This window comes from Neodiprion pinetum, chromosome 3 (genome assembly GCF_021155775.2).
Source record: "Neodiprion pinetum isolate iyNeoPine1 chromosome 3, iyNeoPine1.2, whole genome shotgun sequence".
Taxonomy (NCBI): Eukaryota; Metazoa; Arthropoda; class Insecta; order Hymenoptera; family Diprionidae; genus Neodiprion; species Neodiprion pinetum.
In genome coordinates this window covers 35763360-35782154 of record NC_060234.1, presented here as the reverse complement: position 1 = coordinate 35782154, position 18795 = coordinate 35763360, and the positions used below count along the sequence as shown (strand labels likewise).

Here is an 18795-nt window from a genome sequence, read left to right as displayed (position 1 = left end):
ATTACACGATCAGCACACTCGAGGCGGAGTTGAAAGCGAAGAGGCCGGAGTATGCGGACGTCGAAAACTGGGACCGATATCTGGCGAAAAATGTTAAAATCGGAGAGACGATATTTCAAGGTACCTTGCTGCCCGGTGTCACAGGTCGTCTGTACCTCAAGTCGTCGAACTCACTGTGGGCGACCTTGCAGGACATGTTCTTGGAGCATCCGTTCGGTGTTGTGACGTGTGAAAGCACTTGCGTTTGTGTCTTCAAGTTCTGCGGCGCATATTACATGTGCGACGTTCACTCGACAGGTCCACCACTTTTCCAGTATGGCGGTGGCGTGATTTATCTCATCAGAACGACATGCTTCCTCAAGTTTATGCACGTCCTTACGCTGACCATCGCTTCTACCGAATGCAGCGAGTTCGTTGTTAATCCTATCCGAATTGCCAATGCCATTGACGTAGGGCCGACACGGTGTCTGGCAAAGGTCGGTAAGAAAGCTAGGCACAAAACACCTAAAAAGCGACGCAAGATAACCTGTCCTCACGAAGACCATGACAATTTAGATCATAATAAGTGCCGGTCCAGAGGTGCGAAGCAGAAAAATAAAACTACGGACAAGAGTGCTTGCGAAGATTCTCCGTGCGAAGCTGCCGCTTATCTGAAACCACCAACGGCACTAAAGTGATCCAGGCATCGTCGATGAACTGAGCAATTAAAAAACGCTTCTTATGTATTCATTTTCTTGTCCTATTGTGATCTATAACAAAAAAATTATAACTGTACAAGTGTTTGAATAAAGTGCTACTTATCGTGAAGTGCAGGAGTTATTAAATTGATTTTCACATGTAACCGTTACTGTAGTTTCATACTTGTATTACGCGACTAAGAATGTGCCTAAATTGATCTGAAACATTATTACGACTGATTGTGAGTCTATAACTTTACGGAAAACAGAGTGCAAAGTGAAGGGTAACTTTTTTGCTTTGTTTATTCTAGGTAACTGAGATCCATAGACCATACTGAAACTCATCAAAAGCCAATCTTGTGCGAAGCCTGTAAACTTTTCTTTACGCAAAGACTTTTTTTTCGTTTTTTTTTTTATTTGCGTCAGCTGAAGACGTGGCTGGATATAACACGATAACCGTAAAGTAAACGGTCGTTTTCAAATTGAAAATTAAATTCACGTATAAAAAGTACTTGGATTTCTATCATAATCTGTATATCTGATCAAAGTCTGAGGCTAGAGTATAGTTTTTGTTACAACACCACAATTTTGAGCGTCGATTAATAATTTGTAGATAATAAACTACGTTATGTGTCCGAAATATGTATAAAAATGAAATCAAGGCATGCTGACCAGTCGAGACATTGAATAAGAATTGTCGATTAATGTAGATTAACTAGAACAATTTTTCTCCAGGCGAATGTACCAGTCGCTTGCTCTTTGCTTTAGTGAGTCCTTGACTGACGTAAATAATGAAGTGGTTCGAGCTCGTCCAGTCGAGAAAAGCACTTAAGTTGATCGCCTTTAGGTCTCAACGGCCCAATAGCGTTGGGGCCGTTAAACTTGTAGGGCTGATTGTCTTACAATTAGCCGCGGTTCTGCAGAGTTTACGTGCTTAGTGAACTTAACCAAACTTGATGAATACTGCGAGTCTGGTCCTTCATAATTTGTTGAAACAACTCCTCGAAAGGGCCCGGGCATGTAGTGGAGTAAGCATTGTGTTCCGTGAGACATATACTCATAAGGGAGCGTCCATAAGTTACGTCATCGGATTTTGACGGTTTTTGACCCTCCGCTTGACACAAAATTTTTAAAAAATAGGATAATGAGAGGAAGTATATGCAGTACAGAAACTTTATCTATTACCTGTGATAGGATCCACACTAGTCCCGAGCCGCAGCACCTTTCGCATATGACGTCATAATTTCTGTACCCCCCCCCCCCCCCTCCCCACTTCAAACCGATTACGTAGTTTCCGGACGCTCCCTATCCTTCCTTGTGCTGCATACTTCTCGATGTCATGTGTGCATCGCACTTACTCAATAAACGGATCTGACTTTGCCATGTTTTGAAAGTGCATAGACGAGAGACACGAATGAAATCAATTCATTGTCAGCCATATACAGAGTGATTATCTATCGACAGAATGGTCCGTCGTTTGCTATGGTTTAATACGCATGCGCTACAATCCGTAAACAGTTGTTTGTCAGGGTGACCAAACATCACGAACGTAACCTCAAAGCTTTTGACAGTTGGCACCGGTAGTGTGTTCAACATCGACAGCTATCAAAATTATTGGGGTTACATACATCACGGCGACCTGTTATCTGAATTTATGACTGTTGGTCACCCTGACATACAATTGCTCTCAAATTTTAGCGCACGCGCATTAATCATTATGGTATATCAAATGACGGACCAATCTGTCGATAGATAATCAGTATAATCGCCTTGTATATATCCAAAGAAATTTGATACTGTAGGGTGCTTCCACCTTTCAAAAATTTGTGCCACGTAATTTTTTAAACATATGCAAAGTTATATGTTATTTAGTAGAGATTGACTGAATTGGTCTGGTACGCATTTGTGCTTCATAAATTGATTTATTATACATAGTACGACGTGGGATTCGTCATTGACAGCCGTTACTAATATTATCATGCCTGCATGATATCTTATCAGCTAGAAGGTACCCAATTTGAAATGATAGGCGGGTACGCGAACGTGCTGGAAATTATCTCAGCAAGTTCTCCAATGTACACATATACACCTGTATCAACCAATTTTAGTACGCTACACGTGGAACACACTGCCGGCACGTACTGTTGTATTGCATGAAAATTTTTTAAGACGTCCTCTCCACCTATTATTGGACTGCTTGACACGGTGTAGTGCTAGCAATGCCACTGAAAATCTCGTGTTGTAGATGAAATGTACATAGTAGCTGTGGCTAGACTGGAGTTTTTTCAAACCTAAATAATTACGGTTTCTGAAATATTTGAAAAATATCAAGTGCGCGAAATCATGTCATTGAATCGAAGAGTGTCCGTTAAATTATACCTTTTGATTCTGCTGATATCAGTTCCGGTAATTATATTCTGGATATTAGGTAGACACATTAGCGAGACACGGTCATGCGATAAGGAGGTGAGATTCTCACATCATCAGGAAGAGCGACTCGTCGACAGGGCGGCCTCTTCCGTCCACGAGACAAACACCAAGACGATTTTGTACTGGACGAAGATGTGGGAAAGCGACAACATGGATTTTGGGGATGGGGATATCTTCGCCTCGTGTGCCGTGTGGAAGTGCGTTGCTACGAACAACAGGACAGCTCTGAACGTGCAAGACTTCGACATGATCATCTTCCACGCATTAGACATCAAGGCTAATGACTTGCCGCAGCAAAGGTCCCCCCATCAGCGCTACGTGTTCCTCAATTTGGAGACTCAGGTGTTTCACCCAATCCCGGATAACCAGATATACAGAAACTTCTTCAATTGGACAATGACTTATCGAAGAGACTCGACGCTGATGAGACCGTACGGTGTTGTTAAAGTGACCGACTTAATGGAGTACGTTCCTCCTCATATTCCAGTTGCATGGAGGAACGTTTCCGAGGGTACCATTCCCGAGGAAACCCGACGGAAGGTACAGGGAAAAACAAAAATGGTCTCTTGGTTTGTGTCCAATTGTTTCACCTCCAGTAAAAGGGAACTCTACGTGCAAGCCTTGAAACAGCACATACCAGTAGACATTTTCGGGGACTGTGGATCCCTTAAGTGTGATCAAGAGGAAACTGATTGTTTTGAGATGGTTGAAAGAGATTATTACTTTTATCTTGCCATGGAAAATTCTCTCTGCAGAGACTACATAACAGAAAAAGCTTTCAAATTCCTTCGGTATAATGTTGTACCTGTCGTCTATGGAGCAGCCGATTACGCCAGCGTGTTACCTCCTGGTTCTTACATTGATATACAGGACTTTTCCAGTCCTGAGGCACTGGCCGATTACCTTTGGGTCGTCAGCCAGAACCCGGAGCGATATTTGAACTTTTTTAAGTGGAAAAATTACTATAATGTCGAACTCAGACCCGAACATTATACCGTGTGCAAACTTTGTAAGAAATTGCACGAAGTCGCTCAATCGCCTATGATAATAGACGATATTTACGGTTGGTGGACAACCGATCAGTGCTTACGTGAGCCTAGTTTCCAAGGAATTCCATGAGCTTGCTATTAAAGTACACGTGATTAACAGCATACGTTGCTATAATGTAGGTGATCTCTTGAGCAACCAGAATTCTCTTAGACCACAAGAATTCCACATCATGACAGCTGGAACGTTACCATTGCCTTAAATTAGATATTAATTGAAGATTCCTATCCTAGAATTGAACATGAGACTACATCATACTGGTACCCTGATTGTATAAAATAAATCTTTTATTCCAAATGAAATTATTCTTTATCCCGGATTAGCATTGGACTATTTTTATTTTTCAAATACACCTATAGATCCAAAAAAATTGATGTGAGGTGACTAGTCAGAAAGGTCTATTCGTCTGGGGTAGATTCATTAATTTTTACTTAAAGGTCATTTTATTCCAGACGAATCGATTGTTCTAACATCACATCCCAAAATCGTAAAATAGCAGATCAACCTTTTTTTTATACATGTAGATAAATCTAAATTGATGAAAAACAACGCGCACAACTTACGAAATAATCCTGTAGAACTGAATCGTGGTCATTAGTGTTAATACTTATCTAAATTATGAATGTAAAATATTGTTTCTCAGCTACGTGTCAAAAAAGTGCCGAATAATATCCAACAAGACTTAATGGTTAGTTACCGAACACGTTTACGGTATTCCGTTCTAAACCATAGTTCGTTGTACAATTTAACGTAATTTTTTTCGAAATAATGTTATTTCTCTTTCACGTCGGACTACACCAACTAACTCATATAACAATAATTTAAACATTTACCACAGAAATCTTCCTAATTGGCACTGTTCACTCGATTAGTTAATTTCCAAGGGTGGGACACACTGCGATCCTTTAGCCCACCAGTCGTATATGTTGGCAATAACCTGTCTCGGCAAATTCGGATCATGGAGGGCCTTGCAAAACTCACAAACGATATAGTGCTTTTTGGTGTCAACTTTGTAAAAACTTTTCCATTTGAAGTAGCTCAGATACCTCTCCTCATCCTGACTCAGTTCCTTGAGGAAGGTGGCGAGTGCCTCGATCGAGGGAAAATCCTTGACGTTGATGTAGGAATTCGGCGGGAGAAAAGTTTCGTAGTCAGCCGCACCGTAAACGACGGGTATCACGTCGTAGTCCAGTATCCGGTACACTTTTTCCGTGATGTAATCACGACACATCGAGTTCTCGAACGACAGGTAGAAGAAATATCCTTGTTCCAATTGCTCGTAACATTCGTCCTCATTGGCTCTCGAACACTGAAATTTACCACACTTTCCATAAATGTCAACCGTCACGTATTCCTGTAACTTTCTCGCAATGTCCTCTCGCTTACTGTTCGTCCCACAATGAGAGACGAACCACGCGCTCATTTTCGACTTCTTTTTGAACAAGAGACTCGTGGATTCGGACACGTTACCGTCGGAGACGTTCAACCACTGTGCCGGAATATATGGAGGTATAATTTCGTTGGTATCAAGTTTCCTGAAGATCCCATACGGCCTCATGACATCTGCATCTCTCCTGTAAGCCATTGTCCAGTTGAAAAAATTATTGAATTCTGGTCTGTTTGGTACTGGATGGAAAACCTGAGTCTCCGAATCCATGAAAATGTAGCGTTGATTTGGTGATCTTGTTTTCGGTAGATCTTTCGCGTTCAATTCCGGACCGTGGAACAAAAGAGCGTCGAATTCCTCGACGGGTTGATAATTTCGGTCGTTTGTTCCCATGCAAAAGCTGACAGGACAGTTTGCAAAAATGTCACCATCTACCCCACGTTCACTAAGGTAAAAATTTTTACTCGAAAACATTTTTGTCCAATACAAAACTGTCTTTTTCTTCTTCATTACTTCCGGTGGTTTGGCTGGTTCATCCTTAACTACCGTAAGTGGTGCCACGGGACTTCTAAGTTCCAAACTCGACTCGAACCCATACGGAGCCTCGTACTGACAATATGTTCTGCCGTACAAAAATACCATAATCATTGGTACAATGAACAATCCAACAATCATGTACATTCGCAAGGTAAGTACACGCTGCAAATGATTCATTGTACAACTCATTTTTCAGGTATGTGATGCGTCATGTAAATATTGACTATCGTTAGAGTCTATAGTCTAATTATCTATCTTAACCGGTAGACTGATGGAAGCGTGCAAAATGGATTTAAATAAGCATCGATTATTTGTTTAAACAGATGTCCTATAACAATGCAACAGTTACATTTTCTTCCACTTTAAAACCTGCCCTACAGTCTTATAAAAACCTTGTATCATGAGCCGAACGGCATTTTGTACGTTACAACAAAATCCTTAATCTTTGAATTGGATTTACGAACTTTCACATGTCTGATTATAACTTAATGTAATTATTCAACGGGGAGGTAGTTATAAATATTTGTTAAAATATGCTACGCCACTGGTAAATTTCTTCATCAATATTTTTTTTGCACTTCCTAATCTGCATCACTGACTTTGCACTTCCAAAGCCCGTATTCGTAACATTTCAAGCTTATGAGAGAACTGCCTTTGAGACCGTACTAGTGCCGACAAGCGACGCTGCGTGACTGACTTAATCTACGTGCACGTGGTTTATCAGTTCTCAGTGGCTGATATTGGATTTGTTCACGTTTAAGTACAGGATTCACTTATTTAGTAAATTTGTCGATGCTAAACGTACGTCGCGGATTTTTCTTATTGTAGAATACATTTGTCTTGATAAATAGGGGATTTTCGATTACCTAAAACGGCCAAGACTGTATCAAAATCCCCAAAACCCTGCCTCTTTTTTCTCATGTAATTAATCCATCGTAATTTCAAACTGAATATTATACCTTCTTTAAAATCCAACGTAATTTGGCAAATTATCATTTGATGCCTCATCAAACTTAATATATACAATGTACATATATTTAGGTAGAACTTACATATATAAACATATTCCATTTTCACCTGTACAATCAAGCATCGCCGTTTACAGACAGGTGTATCCAAGGCTATCGGTGACGTTAAACATTTATTAAAGATTTGAAATGTCGTCGATCCGTCTATATGTAATGCACATCAGTACACTTTTAAAACGAGCACATCGAAGGACCATATTAAAAGATTACAACAACTCCACGTGGCAACAGTTGGAACGTTATCATTTTTTTAAATCAGATGTTCATTAGGGATTTCTCCTCAAACCGAACACCAGATTGCGTAATGCAGCTGCTATTATCGAACGAAATAAATTTTCTGATAAACATAAAACTATTCTTCACCCTAAAGCAGTTTTTACTCTATTTCAGTTTTAAATTATACTTTATACATCACTGCAAATCATATTTAATATCTGACAGTCTGGAATAGATTAGTTTATTTTTATTTACAAGTAATTTAATTCCAGACGAATTAGTTGTTTTGTTATCACATCATATCCCAATGAACCAGTAATGGTATAAAGTATGAATTTTATACGATCAATGAGTGTAAAAGCAGTGTAGTTATAAATGAGGTTAGATTCGACGGTCATTAACGTGATTCCGGTTTTTTTCTATTTTTCCAGAAGGTGTCAAACATTTTATTTCACCAATTTCCTGGTATAAAATATTATACACATATCTGAAATAAATGACGGAAAACAAAAAAGCAATAAAAGAGCACGAGAATGGAAAAATAAATGACGTTACGGTACAGAATGAATCCAGTTGAAGCAGACAGTTATTGTTTCCTTCCGTAGAACGTGGTTTATTGTCGTCGCAACCTTGTACGAGGCTGCTTTCTTCGTCCTTACTGCTACTTATTCATTTGGTCGCGAGCAGATCGGAGGTTGAAAACGAGAATGGTGATTGTTAATTATCACTTATTGGCTGTAATGTATTACTGAATACACCAGATTAAATTTCTTAATTTATGTGTCTTTAAATTACCTTACAAGACTTGACCACACACCTGGGCCTTGCTCCTTTGAATATTATCTCGACAACTTGAGCTTGTTTCGCGTCGTTGATTCCAGTGAGGTCCAAGTTTAATATAAATGATAAAAATGATATAATTATAACTTTGGTACGCGTGAGGTGAACATTAATATCACTAAATTAGATCTTTGTTTCAATTACATGGTATATATCTACATATACTTATTTTATCTTATCACATACCAATAACATCTTTTTGATTATCACCAATGACTTTATTAGTTGATTACAGGCGGTGGGACACACTGCGATCCTTTAGCCCACCAATCGTATATGTCGGCAATTACCTGTCTAGGCATATTTGGCTCATGGAGCATCTTGCAAAACTCGCAAGCGATAATATGGGGATCCCCAGTGACCATTTTGTAAAAACTTCTCCACTTGAAGTAGCTCAGATACCTCTCCTCGTCCTGACTCAGTTCCGTGAGGAAATTGGCGAGTGCCTCGATCGAGGGAAAGTCCAGGATGTTGATGTAGGAATTCGGCGGGAGAAAAGTTTCGTAGTCTGTCGCACCGTAAACGACGGGTATCACGTCGTAGTCCAGTACCCGGTACACTTTTTCCGTGATGTAATCACGGCACAAGGAGTTCTCGAATGACAGGTAGAAGAAATATCCTTGTTCCAATTGCTCGTAACATTCGGCTCCTTTGGCTTTCGGGCATTCCAATGTTCCACACGTTCCATAAACGTCTACCTTCACATATTTCTGCAACTTCTTCACGATGTTCTCTCGCTTGCTGTTCGTCGAACAATGAGAAACGAACCATGCGGCCATTTTCGATTTCTTCTTGAACAAGAGACGCGTAGACTCGGACACGTTGCCGTCGGAAACGTCCAACCACTGTGCCGGAATGTCGGGGGGTATAAACTCGTTGGTGCTAATTTTCCTGAAGATCGCGTGTGGCCGCATAATGTCTCCATCTCTCCTGTAAGTCATTGTCCAGTTGAAAAAATTGTTGAATTCTAATCTTTTCGGTATCGGATGAAAGACCTGTGTCTCAAAATCCGCGAATATGTATCGTTGATTTGGTGACCTTGTTTTTGGCAAATCTCTGGCGTTTAATTCCGGACCGTGAAATAGAAGAGCGTCGAATTTCTCGACGGGCTGATAATTTCGGTCGCTTGTTCCCATGCAAGAGCTGACAGGACAGTTTGCGAAAACGTCAGGATTTTCGTCGTGTACGCTTAAGCGAAAATTTTTACTCGAAAACATTTTTGTCCAATACAAAACTGTCTTTTTCTTGTTCACCAGTTCCGGTGGTTTGACTGCTTCATTCTTCGCCGTGATAAGCGGTGCCGCGTGATTTCTACGTTCCAAACTCGACTCGAACCCATACAAAGCCTCGTTCTGACAGTATGTTCCGTCGTGAAAAAATGGAAGAATCATTGGTGTAATAAACAATGCAACAATCGTGTACATTCGCAAGGTAACTACACGCTGTAAATGGCTCATTATACAACTCATTTTTGAAACATGCGATGCCTTATGTAAGTCTTGACTGTCGTTAGAGTATGAATTCTTATCTATCTTTACCTGTGGCGTAATGGATCTGAACCTTTGAACACCCTTTACAAATGCGATTGTTACAACCGTTCCTACTTTAAACCGTGCCACACAATCTTATGAAAACTGTGAATCGTTAGTCGAATAGCACTTTGTGCATTCCACACAACAAGACACTCAGTGTTTAAATTGAATCTACGAAGTCTGATCTGCCTGAGTACAACTTGACGTCATTATTCAAAGGACAGGTAGGTGTAAAGTTTTGTTAAAATATGCTCAACCACTGATGCATATTTTGATTCATCTCTTTGTTTTACTTTCTTATCTACCGCACTGATTCTACACTCGGAAAACCCTCGTCCGTAACATTTTACATTTTATGAGATTATTAATTTTGAGACCGATCCAGTGTCGGCAAGCGACGCTGCGTGACTGAATTAATCTAGGTGCACGTGTTTTATCAGTTTACAGTGCCTGATATCGAATCCGTTGACGTCGAAGGTCAGGATTCACTTACTTATTAGACAATGTGTGAACGCGAAGCGTGTGTACACCGTGGAGTTTTGTTTTGATGGAAAACGTCTCAAGCTAGTTTCTGATTTATTAAACATGTCTATACTCTATAGAAATTTCCGACACACTGTCGGCTCCTATCTCGTGGTGTTTATTGACTGCTGGTATCGCTGTTTCTAATAAGATAGATAAGTATAATATAGATAGAACATCTGTCCAAATTAGAATTACCTGCAAGGCAATGAATTAATTTCCAGGCGTGGAAATCTTGTTATTTTTCTTCAAACGAAAATGTTACAATGTATTTTTTCCAACGTACCTACCCATGCTACAAGATTGCGAGTGAAATCGATAGGCATTCCGTTTGCATATCTATACTTAATGTAAATATATCGACGACGATCGTTCAGGAATTCCTGAATCATAAACGTAATTGCGTTCATTTGCGTCTTTCCTATTCGAACAATAATTTATTAATTTCTCTACATTCATAGTTTATCAGTATTTACAGGCATATATACATCTTATTTACACTCGGCTGAGAATGAGATACGACCGAATACCGCATCCCGCGAAATCTTAATTTCAAATTTCTAAATCGTGAAAGCATGCACGCTGGTGTACGCGACAAGACATAAGTCTGTTTGCGAGGTTGTTTTCGAAGACTACGCCACTTCGAGATCAGAGCTATCGGTATCCTGATCATGGGGATCTTTCCTAAGGGTTAGATGATTCGCGACTCTTATTGGCGACATGACGACAGCGTCGTCGGTACGTTGCCGTTGTTCGAGCTGCAGCTTACGAAGCCTTTCCTGTTCCTCTCTTTTTTGCTTACGCCACTTGGCCCGTCTGTTTTTGAACCACACCTGAAACAACAACATTGATAATAGGCAATGAAGCGACGGAATTAAGCCGTGACACGAGCTTGCGAGCGAACGAACGAGACTTGTATGCGTCAGATTCAATTAGTGCGAAGCAGAAAGGCACGTGGCAATACGTCTTGACTGGATACATAACAAGTCTCTGGGAATTAAGGTGGTTCTTCAGTGATTACGGTGACAGTAGAACATCCTTTTGGAAAATTGTCTAATTTACGTTAATGTTGTTGGATTAATCCGCGAAAATTAAATTTACGAATTTTAAGAACATTTTGGATGATGGTTTATTACAATTTTATTAATAAACTTCTGTCCATAGTTTTTCGTTTGAATGTAGTAGTCATCAGACACAATTGATAGCGAGTGTATAACAGTTGCATTATTTTCATACATATCAATGTACAATAGAATTCTTTTAATCAAAAATGAACGTTTTAATCTTCATTTTGTTATTATTAGTAATAAGTCAATACAAGTTATGCGAAGATTCGATTCACGATGCTCAAATTCCGCGCCATATCATCGCGTCCCGGTTGTGAGATTTTTAAATTATACACCATTGTTTTTATCATTAAGAATCTGTTCGAAACGGTCAGCAACGTCTCTTTTTCAACATGTCGTTGGAAAGATCATTATTCGAACAACCATTATCTCGTTTTTTGTCAAGGTTTATGAATTTTATGAAATAATTGTGACAGTATCTCCGTCGATAAAACTTGAAACGGCCATAAGTGCTATGTTAAAAGTCCAATTATCAAAAAGCCCGTTTTCACATTTTTGACCGGAAATCTGGTCCAATATTCAACGAGGGGATTCGCTTCATTCCTATTAACAACCAATCCAAGTCTCATATACAGCCATGGATTTTAGATTGACTAAAGAGTAACCTTAAAGAACAATCTGGAAAGAATTCGTAATATCATAAAACCAAAACCGCTTTACTTATTGTCTTGTTAATTTTTTCTACGGTCTCACCGAAATTTTACCCGATGCATTTTATGATGAGCAATCGACCAGAGGACGTGTGAACCCAACATCGTCTTCGTCTGAACATTACATTTTAAAATTTAACGTACATCGACCGAGTATCAACGGAAGCCTGAGCAAACTTATACATTTATATGTACGGGGCTTTCCACGAAAACTCAGTAAATTTTTGACCATAACATTTTTAATTTCATCAAGGATTTTTTTCAACTTACTACGACTCCTGAAAAGCTTCGAAGTATTTTTTCAAATTTTTTTCGTCACTCTTCTTTAACCTGTCATTTTTTAAACCCATCTCAGAAACACGTAAATTGATCGTAAAAAAAAATAGTGAGTTTGTTTTGAAACTGAAAAAACATAGGAGATGCGGTGTGTATTGTAACAGATTCTTAACAGATATAAAAAGAGAAAGAACGACTGAAATAATAGAAAAAGATTTTAAAACAAGTTTAAATATACGAGGACCCACTTTGAATCGTGCGTAAAAACGGATCATTTCGGAAATCAAATGTTTTTTTATCTTGTTTCATAAAAATCAACTTTTTGTTTTTGTGTTTTTGAGATGGGCTTAAAAAATTATTGGGTAAAGACGCGTGATTCAAAATTTTTTTAAAAATTCTTTGAAGCTCTTCAGGCCTCGTACGAACGTAGAAAAAATCCTTGGCAAAATTAAAAAATGTTACTGAGATGGCGTGAAAAGCCCTATCTTTTTTCATTTTTTTGCAACATATCTTGCGAATATTGACTTGCATATCCGTTCGTCCCTGTATAATCAGCTTTACCATTCAGAGACACGCGTATCCAAGGTTGTCACGCTGACATCAACGATTGAATTTGATAATTTGAAATATCGTCAGTTTGTGTATCTACGCGTAACGCGTATCAGTAAATTTTTCTGAAACTTCGTATAAATTGTGTCTTGTCCCCTTTTGAAGGTAGGCAGCAGCATTTTCGTTTAAACTTCGTGGAAACGTATGTTATACTACGGAAGTAAAATAGAAAACACAAGGAAAACAGTATAATCGGTAAAGTCTTTGGCTATTTACTTTTCCCAAATAAATGAATGCGCCTTTTCACTGTGTACGGTCTGTTCAAAGTTTTAGGCAGTAAAAGCAGATTAGGTTTTTCCAGGACTCCCTAGGTGCGAAATTTCACAGTGAAGTCAGAGTTTTCTTATCTGCGGTGGTCTTATGTCATATTTACTCGCTTCATCATTTCTGTTGAGAAAAAAAAAAAAAAACCCGAGTTAGTATGTGGATGACAAACTCTTCCTTGAATTTATACTAACACAATTTTCTTTAAATCTGTAGGCATTAAAATTTGTATACTTAGGTACCGTAATTGCGTGGTCAAATTTTTCTTTTCATCCGTCGTGTCTGAGCTTTCATGTATTCAACTCTAAACCTTGAATTTGACGAAACAAGTGCTGCTAAAATATTTATATGATATGCCGTCTAGTCTTTCGTATTCAGTTGCTAATATATTTTTTAAATTTCGACAAAAAACTGTTATCACTTGAAAAAAAATTTTTTTCTAGATACGCATGATAATAATTGAACTTATTTGAATATTATATGATTCGTTTCATGAAAACAACTCGTAAAAGATGCTCTGCTGATTTATAAACCAACAGCGACACCCTCCGAATGGATGAGAACTGTAAGGGTGAGAGGACCAGAGGTAATGGAGAAAGGCCGAGGGGACGAGAAAGGATCAAAGAATTTTAACTCGTGTATATCACGCCTGCGTTTGCACGACACGCCTGTCCGAGTCGATTAGGAAGACAACCGATACTCATTGTCAGACGGTTTGATTCGCTAATGATATTGCATATTCTCAGACAAATTTTACGATTTACGTAGGTATTCACGGTGGCGTGCGAGTGATATTTGAATAAGGGAAGAGTAAAGGTTTCCCAGCATTACTCGTAGCGTAGCGAGATAAAATTGGTGGTAAGGTTTTGTGAAAAATTGAAACCTGCGCATTGGCCCGTAAAAAGTGAAGCGCGAGGAGTGACGAATTGTAATTTTGCCAATGCTTTGAACTCCGACGGAGAAAAGCTCCCGACGATAAAACGGTAAAGTCTTACAAGGAAACAGGACGACTAGCATTTCGTAGGGAATATATACCCTCCCGAATATCTTTCCTCGCAGCGGTGAAGAGCCGTCTATGCAAACAAATTTTGTATTTCTTTAGGAATTTAGATCCATAGAAGATCCAGAGAAGCGAAGATCTCCGGCGTAGTCGCGCGTTGCGGCAAGATTGATGTTGTTCCAAAATCCATGAGCTACCTCACCGCAGAAAAGACTCCTTGACTAAGCCTCTCAAACTCCAAGCGATATTACCTCTCGACGTGGGTGGTCCACGAATATACGTCATATACTCGCTTCCAAAACGCTGTATCATGAGGGTAAGATCTGCCAGAGATCCTTAAATACCCTTGTCGCAAATCTCGTTTGTAGATAGAGAATATTACGAAATTTTTAAGTGTTGTGCATCGTGACCGAACAAGCATCGAGTGAGTTTGGAATTTTACATCTTGTGTAAATTGTATGCAGCGATTGGTAATCAATCGACGATTATGTAAGAAATTACGAATAAGTTACACCTCGGTCTATTACCCAGGTCACTTATCGAAGCGCAGAATATGCTCTGAAAATATTAGCTTAAACTTGAAGGGTGTTCGAAGGTGACGTAGTACGAGTTTCCTAGTTAAGAACTATCGAATAAGTAAAGTTCGGAAGCCTGAACGCTACATCGTGCTGTAAAATCATCCTTAGGCGTCGATCATGTTTCAACGCGAGTCTCAAAATTGCGTCGTAATTAAACATCTGGGTTGAATTTACTGAAAAGCAGATAAAAATATATGCGCGTAGAACGGTTGGGACAAGTTGTGATTATGCGATTTTCGAAATATCTTCTTTTTTTTTTAAATGGTGTGAATACAATTATCGAAAATCCGGGTGAGAATATGTGAAAATATAAAACTTGATACGGTGCGTATGAAAAACGAGGGTGACAATAAGTGGGAGAGTTAATGGATGACAGAAATGTATCGTAGAGTCTCAGCAAGTCAAACAAAAGCACTCCGGTTGGACTATTTTAGGACATTTTAGTCACATTAAAATATTATAGGCTTTGTGCATTAACGGCATTAACGCTACAAACAATTGACTTCCGACAGTGAGGCTTTGCTTACATTATAAATTGTGCATATCGACCAAACGCGGGTAGGTCAAATATTTACCAGAGAGTAACCGAATATCTTTCATTTCTCAAAAAACCAATTTGTCAGACCCACTGCAGAGGTTCCACCACTGGATACTCTGTCGTTCGTGTCTCTTCCTGCCAGTCGTGGAAGACCCTCGTTCTTTCATAGGTATACAAGGCTTGTCAGCGCTATTTGTCGAAATAATTCTACCGAATCCATTCATGTTTGGACTTTAAAGGGAAAGAATTTCAAGGGCTTTACAAATATTTGGGAACACAGTCCGGTATTATTTTAACACAACAAATTCGGGGTATCAGCAAAACCTCAATAATTGAAAGCGAACGCGTCGATCCGACCAGACGCTGCAAAGGACACATGTAACTGTAATATACTCGGTTAGGTACTCGGACGAAACCCTCGCGAGTTTACCGTCCAGGAAACGATTGTTTCACGGATGATTTTTCATTTCAAGCTAATAGATTTTCAACCAAATGTTGAAACGTTTCTTAATTCGTTAAAATTCAACTCACTTCGATGCGCTCTTCCTTCAGATCAACCTGAAGGGCCAGCTGCTCTCTGAGCAAAACATCGGGGTAATGAGTTTTGTCGAAAGTCGCTTCCAGCTGCTCCAATTGTTCTTCGGTGAATATTGTACGATGGCGCCGTTTCCTCTTGGTCATCGGTCCAGCCCCCGGAACCCCTGGATTCATGTGATAAGGATGCGTTGCGTGATAAAAAGCCGGTTGCCCGTGGAGCGAAACACCGGCCGCTGCCATCGCAGCGACGTAACCTCCAGGATACAATCCCGGATAGGCGGCAGCTGAAACAAACAGAGCGGCAACAATCGGATAAGCAGGAGTCAGTCTGGTCAAAAATTTACCGTTTACTCTAAGCTAGCCTAAGTAAGTAATCGAATTTGAACAAAGCTGCGCACTCTCGCCCATCACGCTTTATAATATTGTGAAATTATTGCTCTCTTACGAACTGTAACGAATCGCAATCGAATTGTGTATTGATAATCTGGAATGCTACATGCTGGTGTGACAATTCAGGTTAAAATGAGTCCACCATAATTATGCGCTTCTTCTCGAAGTTTAATCAGTTTACACAGATTCTTCGTAAGCTAAATGAAAGACCTAAACTTATTGTAAGAATCTGACCGAATGGGATAGTGGAAATGGATTTGAAATTGGTTCGAATCGGTATAACTTAAGTTTGTTTCTTTTTTTTTTTTTTATACAAATTTATGCAACAGTGTAGAGCCGTTTGAGACGAGGAAATAAACGAGTCTAAGAATGTATATCAGATTGGCAAACATGAATCCAGTTTAGCTGTGAGTCCATTAAGGCTTCACCTGGATTACATTTCTCCAGAGTTTAAACTCTGCGGCGTACACTTAGCGTTCCCTCGCATGTCACGAGGCGTCGAGACGCCGGTGCCGAGTCCGTATTCCCCCGGGAGACCTTATTTAAAATCTTACAAAAAAAGCTGCTTACATTTTACCCCTAAACGTTTCACCGCCCCGCTCGTCGATGGATGTACGCTCTCCGTAGAAAAAGAGCTTTGCTCACCATCCGGAGTTTCGCGGCAGATTTGCAAGCGCGAAACCGTCCGTGCGAAAGGAAGACGGATTGTAGGTTTCAGGGCGACGATGCGTTTCTAGTTCCAGTCTCGGGGTGGGAAAAAATACGAAAATACTTAGCGCTTTTAAGGTGGTAAAAAGGCGAGACGGGTGATGCCTTCAGGTTTCACGTCGGATTTGTCTCGGCTCGAGTGCACCGCGGACCAGACAATATTCCTTTGAAACGGAAAAATACTGCAGCCCGTGACTGCAGGGTGAAAATATCATTCCAACACCCATTCATCCGTATCCGAATCGCTTGGGATGTCAGAGAATTTTCGCAAGAACGATTCCATCGATTGATAAGCAGGATCGATAATTGATTTATACTCGTCTATCGCGTTATACGCGAAAAGGGCAAGAAATATATCCTTGGTGTTTAGAAATGAAATTTGACTTCGAAATATGTTTTATCGTCTGATAACAATCGGCGCGGCTCATCGAGGAAGGCAAAGCGATGAATCTTCGTTTCGCACTTGCTACGGCTTCTTGTAACGTTTCTACGGAAGCCTCGCGCATCAGTAAAGACAACAGAATTTTAATTTAGCGAATCGTCGTATTTGCTGTGTAAATACATTCTGCGTCGAAACGACCCCTCCGATATTTTTCCAAAAAGGCTTCAACCGTTCGTTGAAAACATTGCTCTCGTGCGTCCGTCGATAAAAAATGTCGCAAAATTTAAACGATGGTTACAACACTTGTCTCGAAAAATCTGAAATACGAGTCGAGTACACGTGATGAAAATTCCCCTTGAATGAAGTTCCCTTCGTCGACACTGATTCGGCCGTATTTTGATAAAAACACGCAATCTTCATCACACGGGTGATTTGAAAATTCAAACCCACCTAGAAAATCTGCAGACGTGAACGCCAAGTGATGGAGCTGCTGCTGAAGGGGATGCATGGTGGCTGTCCTCGGCGGCGAGTTAATTGGTTCGGCATTCGGCAGGGTTGACAAACTCCCGGAGCTCGTCGGGGTGACGTTGCCACCTGTGCGAGGGGCGAGGATACTGTCAATGGTGAATATGGACGTGGGCGAAGACATGGTAGCCGAAGAGCTGGGCCTGGAGACGGACGGACGGTAATTCAATTGGTCAGGGCTCGCGGGACTGTGGATATTCCTGGAAAATACGCGTTCGCGATCGAGATCCGCATGATCTCTTGACGACTGGATTATCTGGGATTCGGACTTGATCTTTTGCTGCAAGGTGTCGGCCCCGTAGCCGTACAAGTAGGCGTGACTGTACCCAGAAAGTCCTGGTCCGTCCTGAACAGGGCTGGAAGGTTCGGTCATCGAGGATCTTGATTTTGGGGAATCGCCGGCGAAGATGCTTTCTACCATGTTCCAAATATTATTACCTCCGATGTCACTCCGCACGAATTGGCAGACCGTGAAGCTTTGTCAATTGTATTTCCGAGGTCCTTCAGGGGATCCACTTCACCGGAAGTCGGAGGCAACATTCGCTTTGACGGACGAATCTCCCTGTCCACGATATTTGCAACTCAAAGCAATCGCCTCGACGTTTGTAGCGAATTATTCTCGAGCTTTACCACTCTCTACATCTATTTCACATCGGTGTTCGGCACAGATTTCGGCATCCGTCGCGTCGGCCGAGTGTTGGATCACTTTCACCTTAAATTCGACCGAATTCGATCAGCCCGAGCCAATCGAAGTGAGAAACTAATCAACGAATCAGGCACTCTGGCACTTTTGCATCTTTCTTCAATCCCGTTGGTTCTAACTTCACGAAACTTCTGATCATGGACGTTTTACCGCCCGTTTAAAACACGCCGGACGATGATTTAACAGCGTCGATTGATGATAATCGTCGATTTGAACATGTTGCGACACCCCGGGTGTTTCAATTCGTCGACTGATTACCGAGACGAATGAGAGAATAAATTGACGGCAATGG

General features: G+C 40.4%; 4 protein-coding genes across 7 annotated transcripts; 1 reads left to right on the top strand and 3 right to left on the bottom strand.

The window, feature by feature from the left end:
* Positions 1-2761: 2761 nt before the first annotated feature.
* On the top strand, positions 2762-4231 carry LOC124214571 (alpha-(1,3)-fucosyltransferase C-like). The gene has a single exon (XM_046616963.2). It carries the CDS (start codon positions 3021-3023, stop codon positions 4224-4226), a length of 1206 nt encoding a protein of 401 aa, XP_046472919.1. The 5' UTR covers positions 2762-3020; the 3' UTR covers positions 4227-4231.
* On the bottom strand, positions 4219-6267 carry LOC124214570 (alpha-(1,3)-fucosyltransferase C-like). Its single transcript, XM_046616962.2, has one exon. It carries the CDS (start codon positions 6265-6267, stop codon positions 5023-5025), a length of 1245 nt encoding a protein of 414 aa, XP_046472918.1. The 3' UTR covers positions 4219-5022.
* Positions 6268-7845: 1578 nt separating this feature from the next.
* LOC124214568 (alpha-(1,3)-fucosyltransferase C-like) lies at positions 7846-10072 on the bottom strand. Of its 3 annotated transcripts, XR_006882152.2 has the most exons (3): positions 8349-10072; positions 8118-8179; positions 7846-7983 (listed from the first exon to the last, which is right to left on the bottom strand). XR_006882152.2 is itself a non-coding variant. In XM_046616961.2 (2 exons), exons 1-2 carry the CDS (start codon positions 9629-9631, stop codon positions 8384-8386), a joined length of 1140 nt encoding a protein of 379 aa, XP_046472917.1. In that variant the 5' UTR covers positions 9632-10072; the 3' UTR covers positions 8371-8383. The 3 variants fall into 3 exon arrangements, 2 of the variants coding, with proteins under 2 accessions (XP_046472917.1, XP_068990620.1); XM_046616961.2 differs by lacking the exons at positions 7846-7983; positions 8118-8179 and having other exon boundaries at positions 8371-9092; positions 9201-10072; XM_069134519.1 differs by lacking the exons at positions 7846-7983; positions 8118-8179 and having other exon boundaries at positions 8371-9514; positions 9701-10072.
* A 585-nt stretch (positions 10073-10657) lies between these two features.
* On the bottom strand, positions 10658-18576 carry Gsc (goosecoid homeobox). 2 transcript variants are annotated; one of them, XR_006881962.2, is made up of 4 exons: positions 17726-18576; positions 15790-16079; positions 13095-13265; positions 10914-11049 (listed from the first exon to the last, which is right to left on the bottom strand). XR_006881962.2 is itself a non-coding variant. In XM_046615374.2 (3 exons), exons 1-3 carry the CDS (start codon positions 18219-18221, stop codon positions 10849-10851), a joined length of 987 nt encoding a protein of 328 aa, XP_046471330.1. In that variant the 5' UTR covers positions 18222-18569; the 3' UTR covers positions 10658-10848. The 2 variants fall into 2 exon arrangements, 1 of the variants encoding a protein (XP_046471330.1); XM_046615374.2 differs by lacking the exon at positions 13095-13265 and having other exon boundaries at positions 10658-11049; positions 17726-18569.
* Positions 18577-18795: the final 219 nt, after the last annotated feature.

Coding starts and splice junctions, on each gene's coding strand:
- LOC124214568 (XM_046616961.2), bottom strand. CDS start 9,631: ATGAGTTGTATAATGAGCCATTTACAGCGTGTAGTTACCTTGCGAATG. Junction 9,093..9,200: donor AGAGATTTGCCAAAAACAAG/GTCACCAAATCA, acceptor AATGACTTACAG/GAGAGATGGAGACATTATGC.
- LOC124214571 (XM_046616963.2), top strand. CDS start 3,021: ATGTCATTGAATCGAAGAGTGTCCGTTAAATTATACCTTTTGATTCTG.
- LOC124214570 (XM_046616962.2), bottom strand. CDS start 6,267: ATGAGTTGTACAATGAATCATTTGCAGCGTGTACTTACCTTGCGAATG.
- Gsc (XM_046615374.2), bottom strand. CDS start 18,221: ATGGTAGAAAGCATCTTCGCCGGCGATTCCCCAAAATCAAGATCCTCG. Junction 16,080..17,725: donor CACGTCTGCAGATTTTCTAG/GTGGGTTTGAAT, acceptor TGTTTGTTTCAG/CTGCCGCCTATCCGGGATTG. Junction 11,050..15,789: donor TGAAGGAAGAGCGCATCGAA/GTGAGTTGAATT, acceptor TTGTTGTTTCAG/GTGTGGTTCAAAAACAGACG.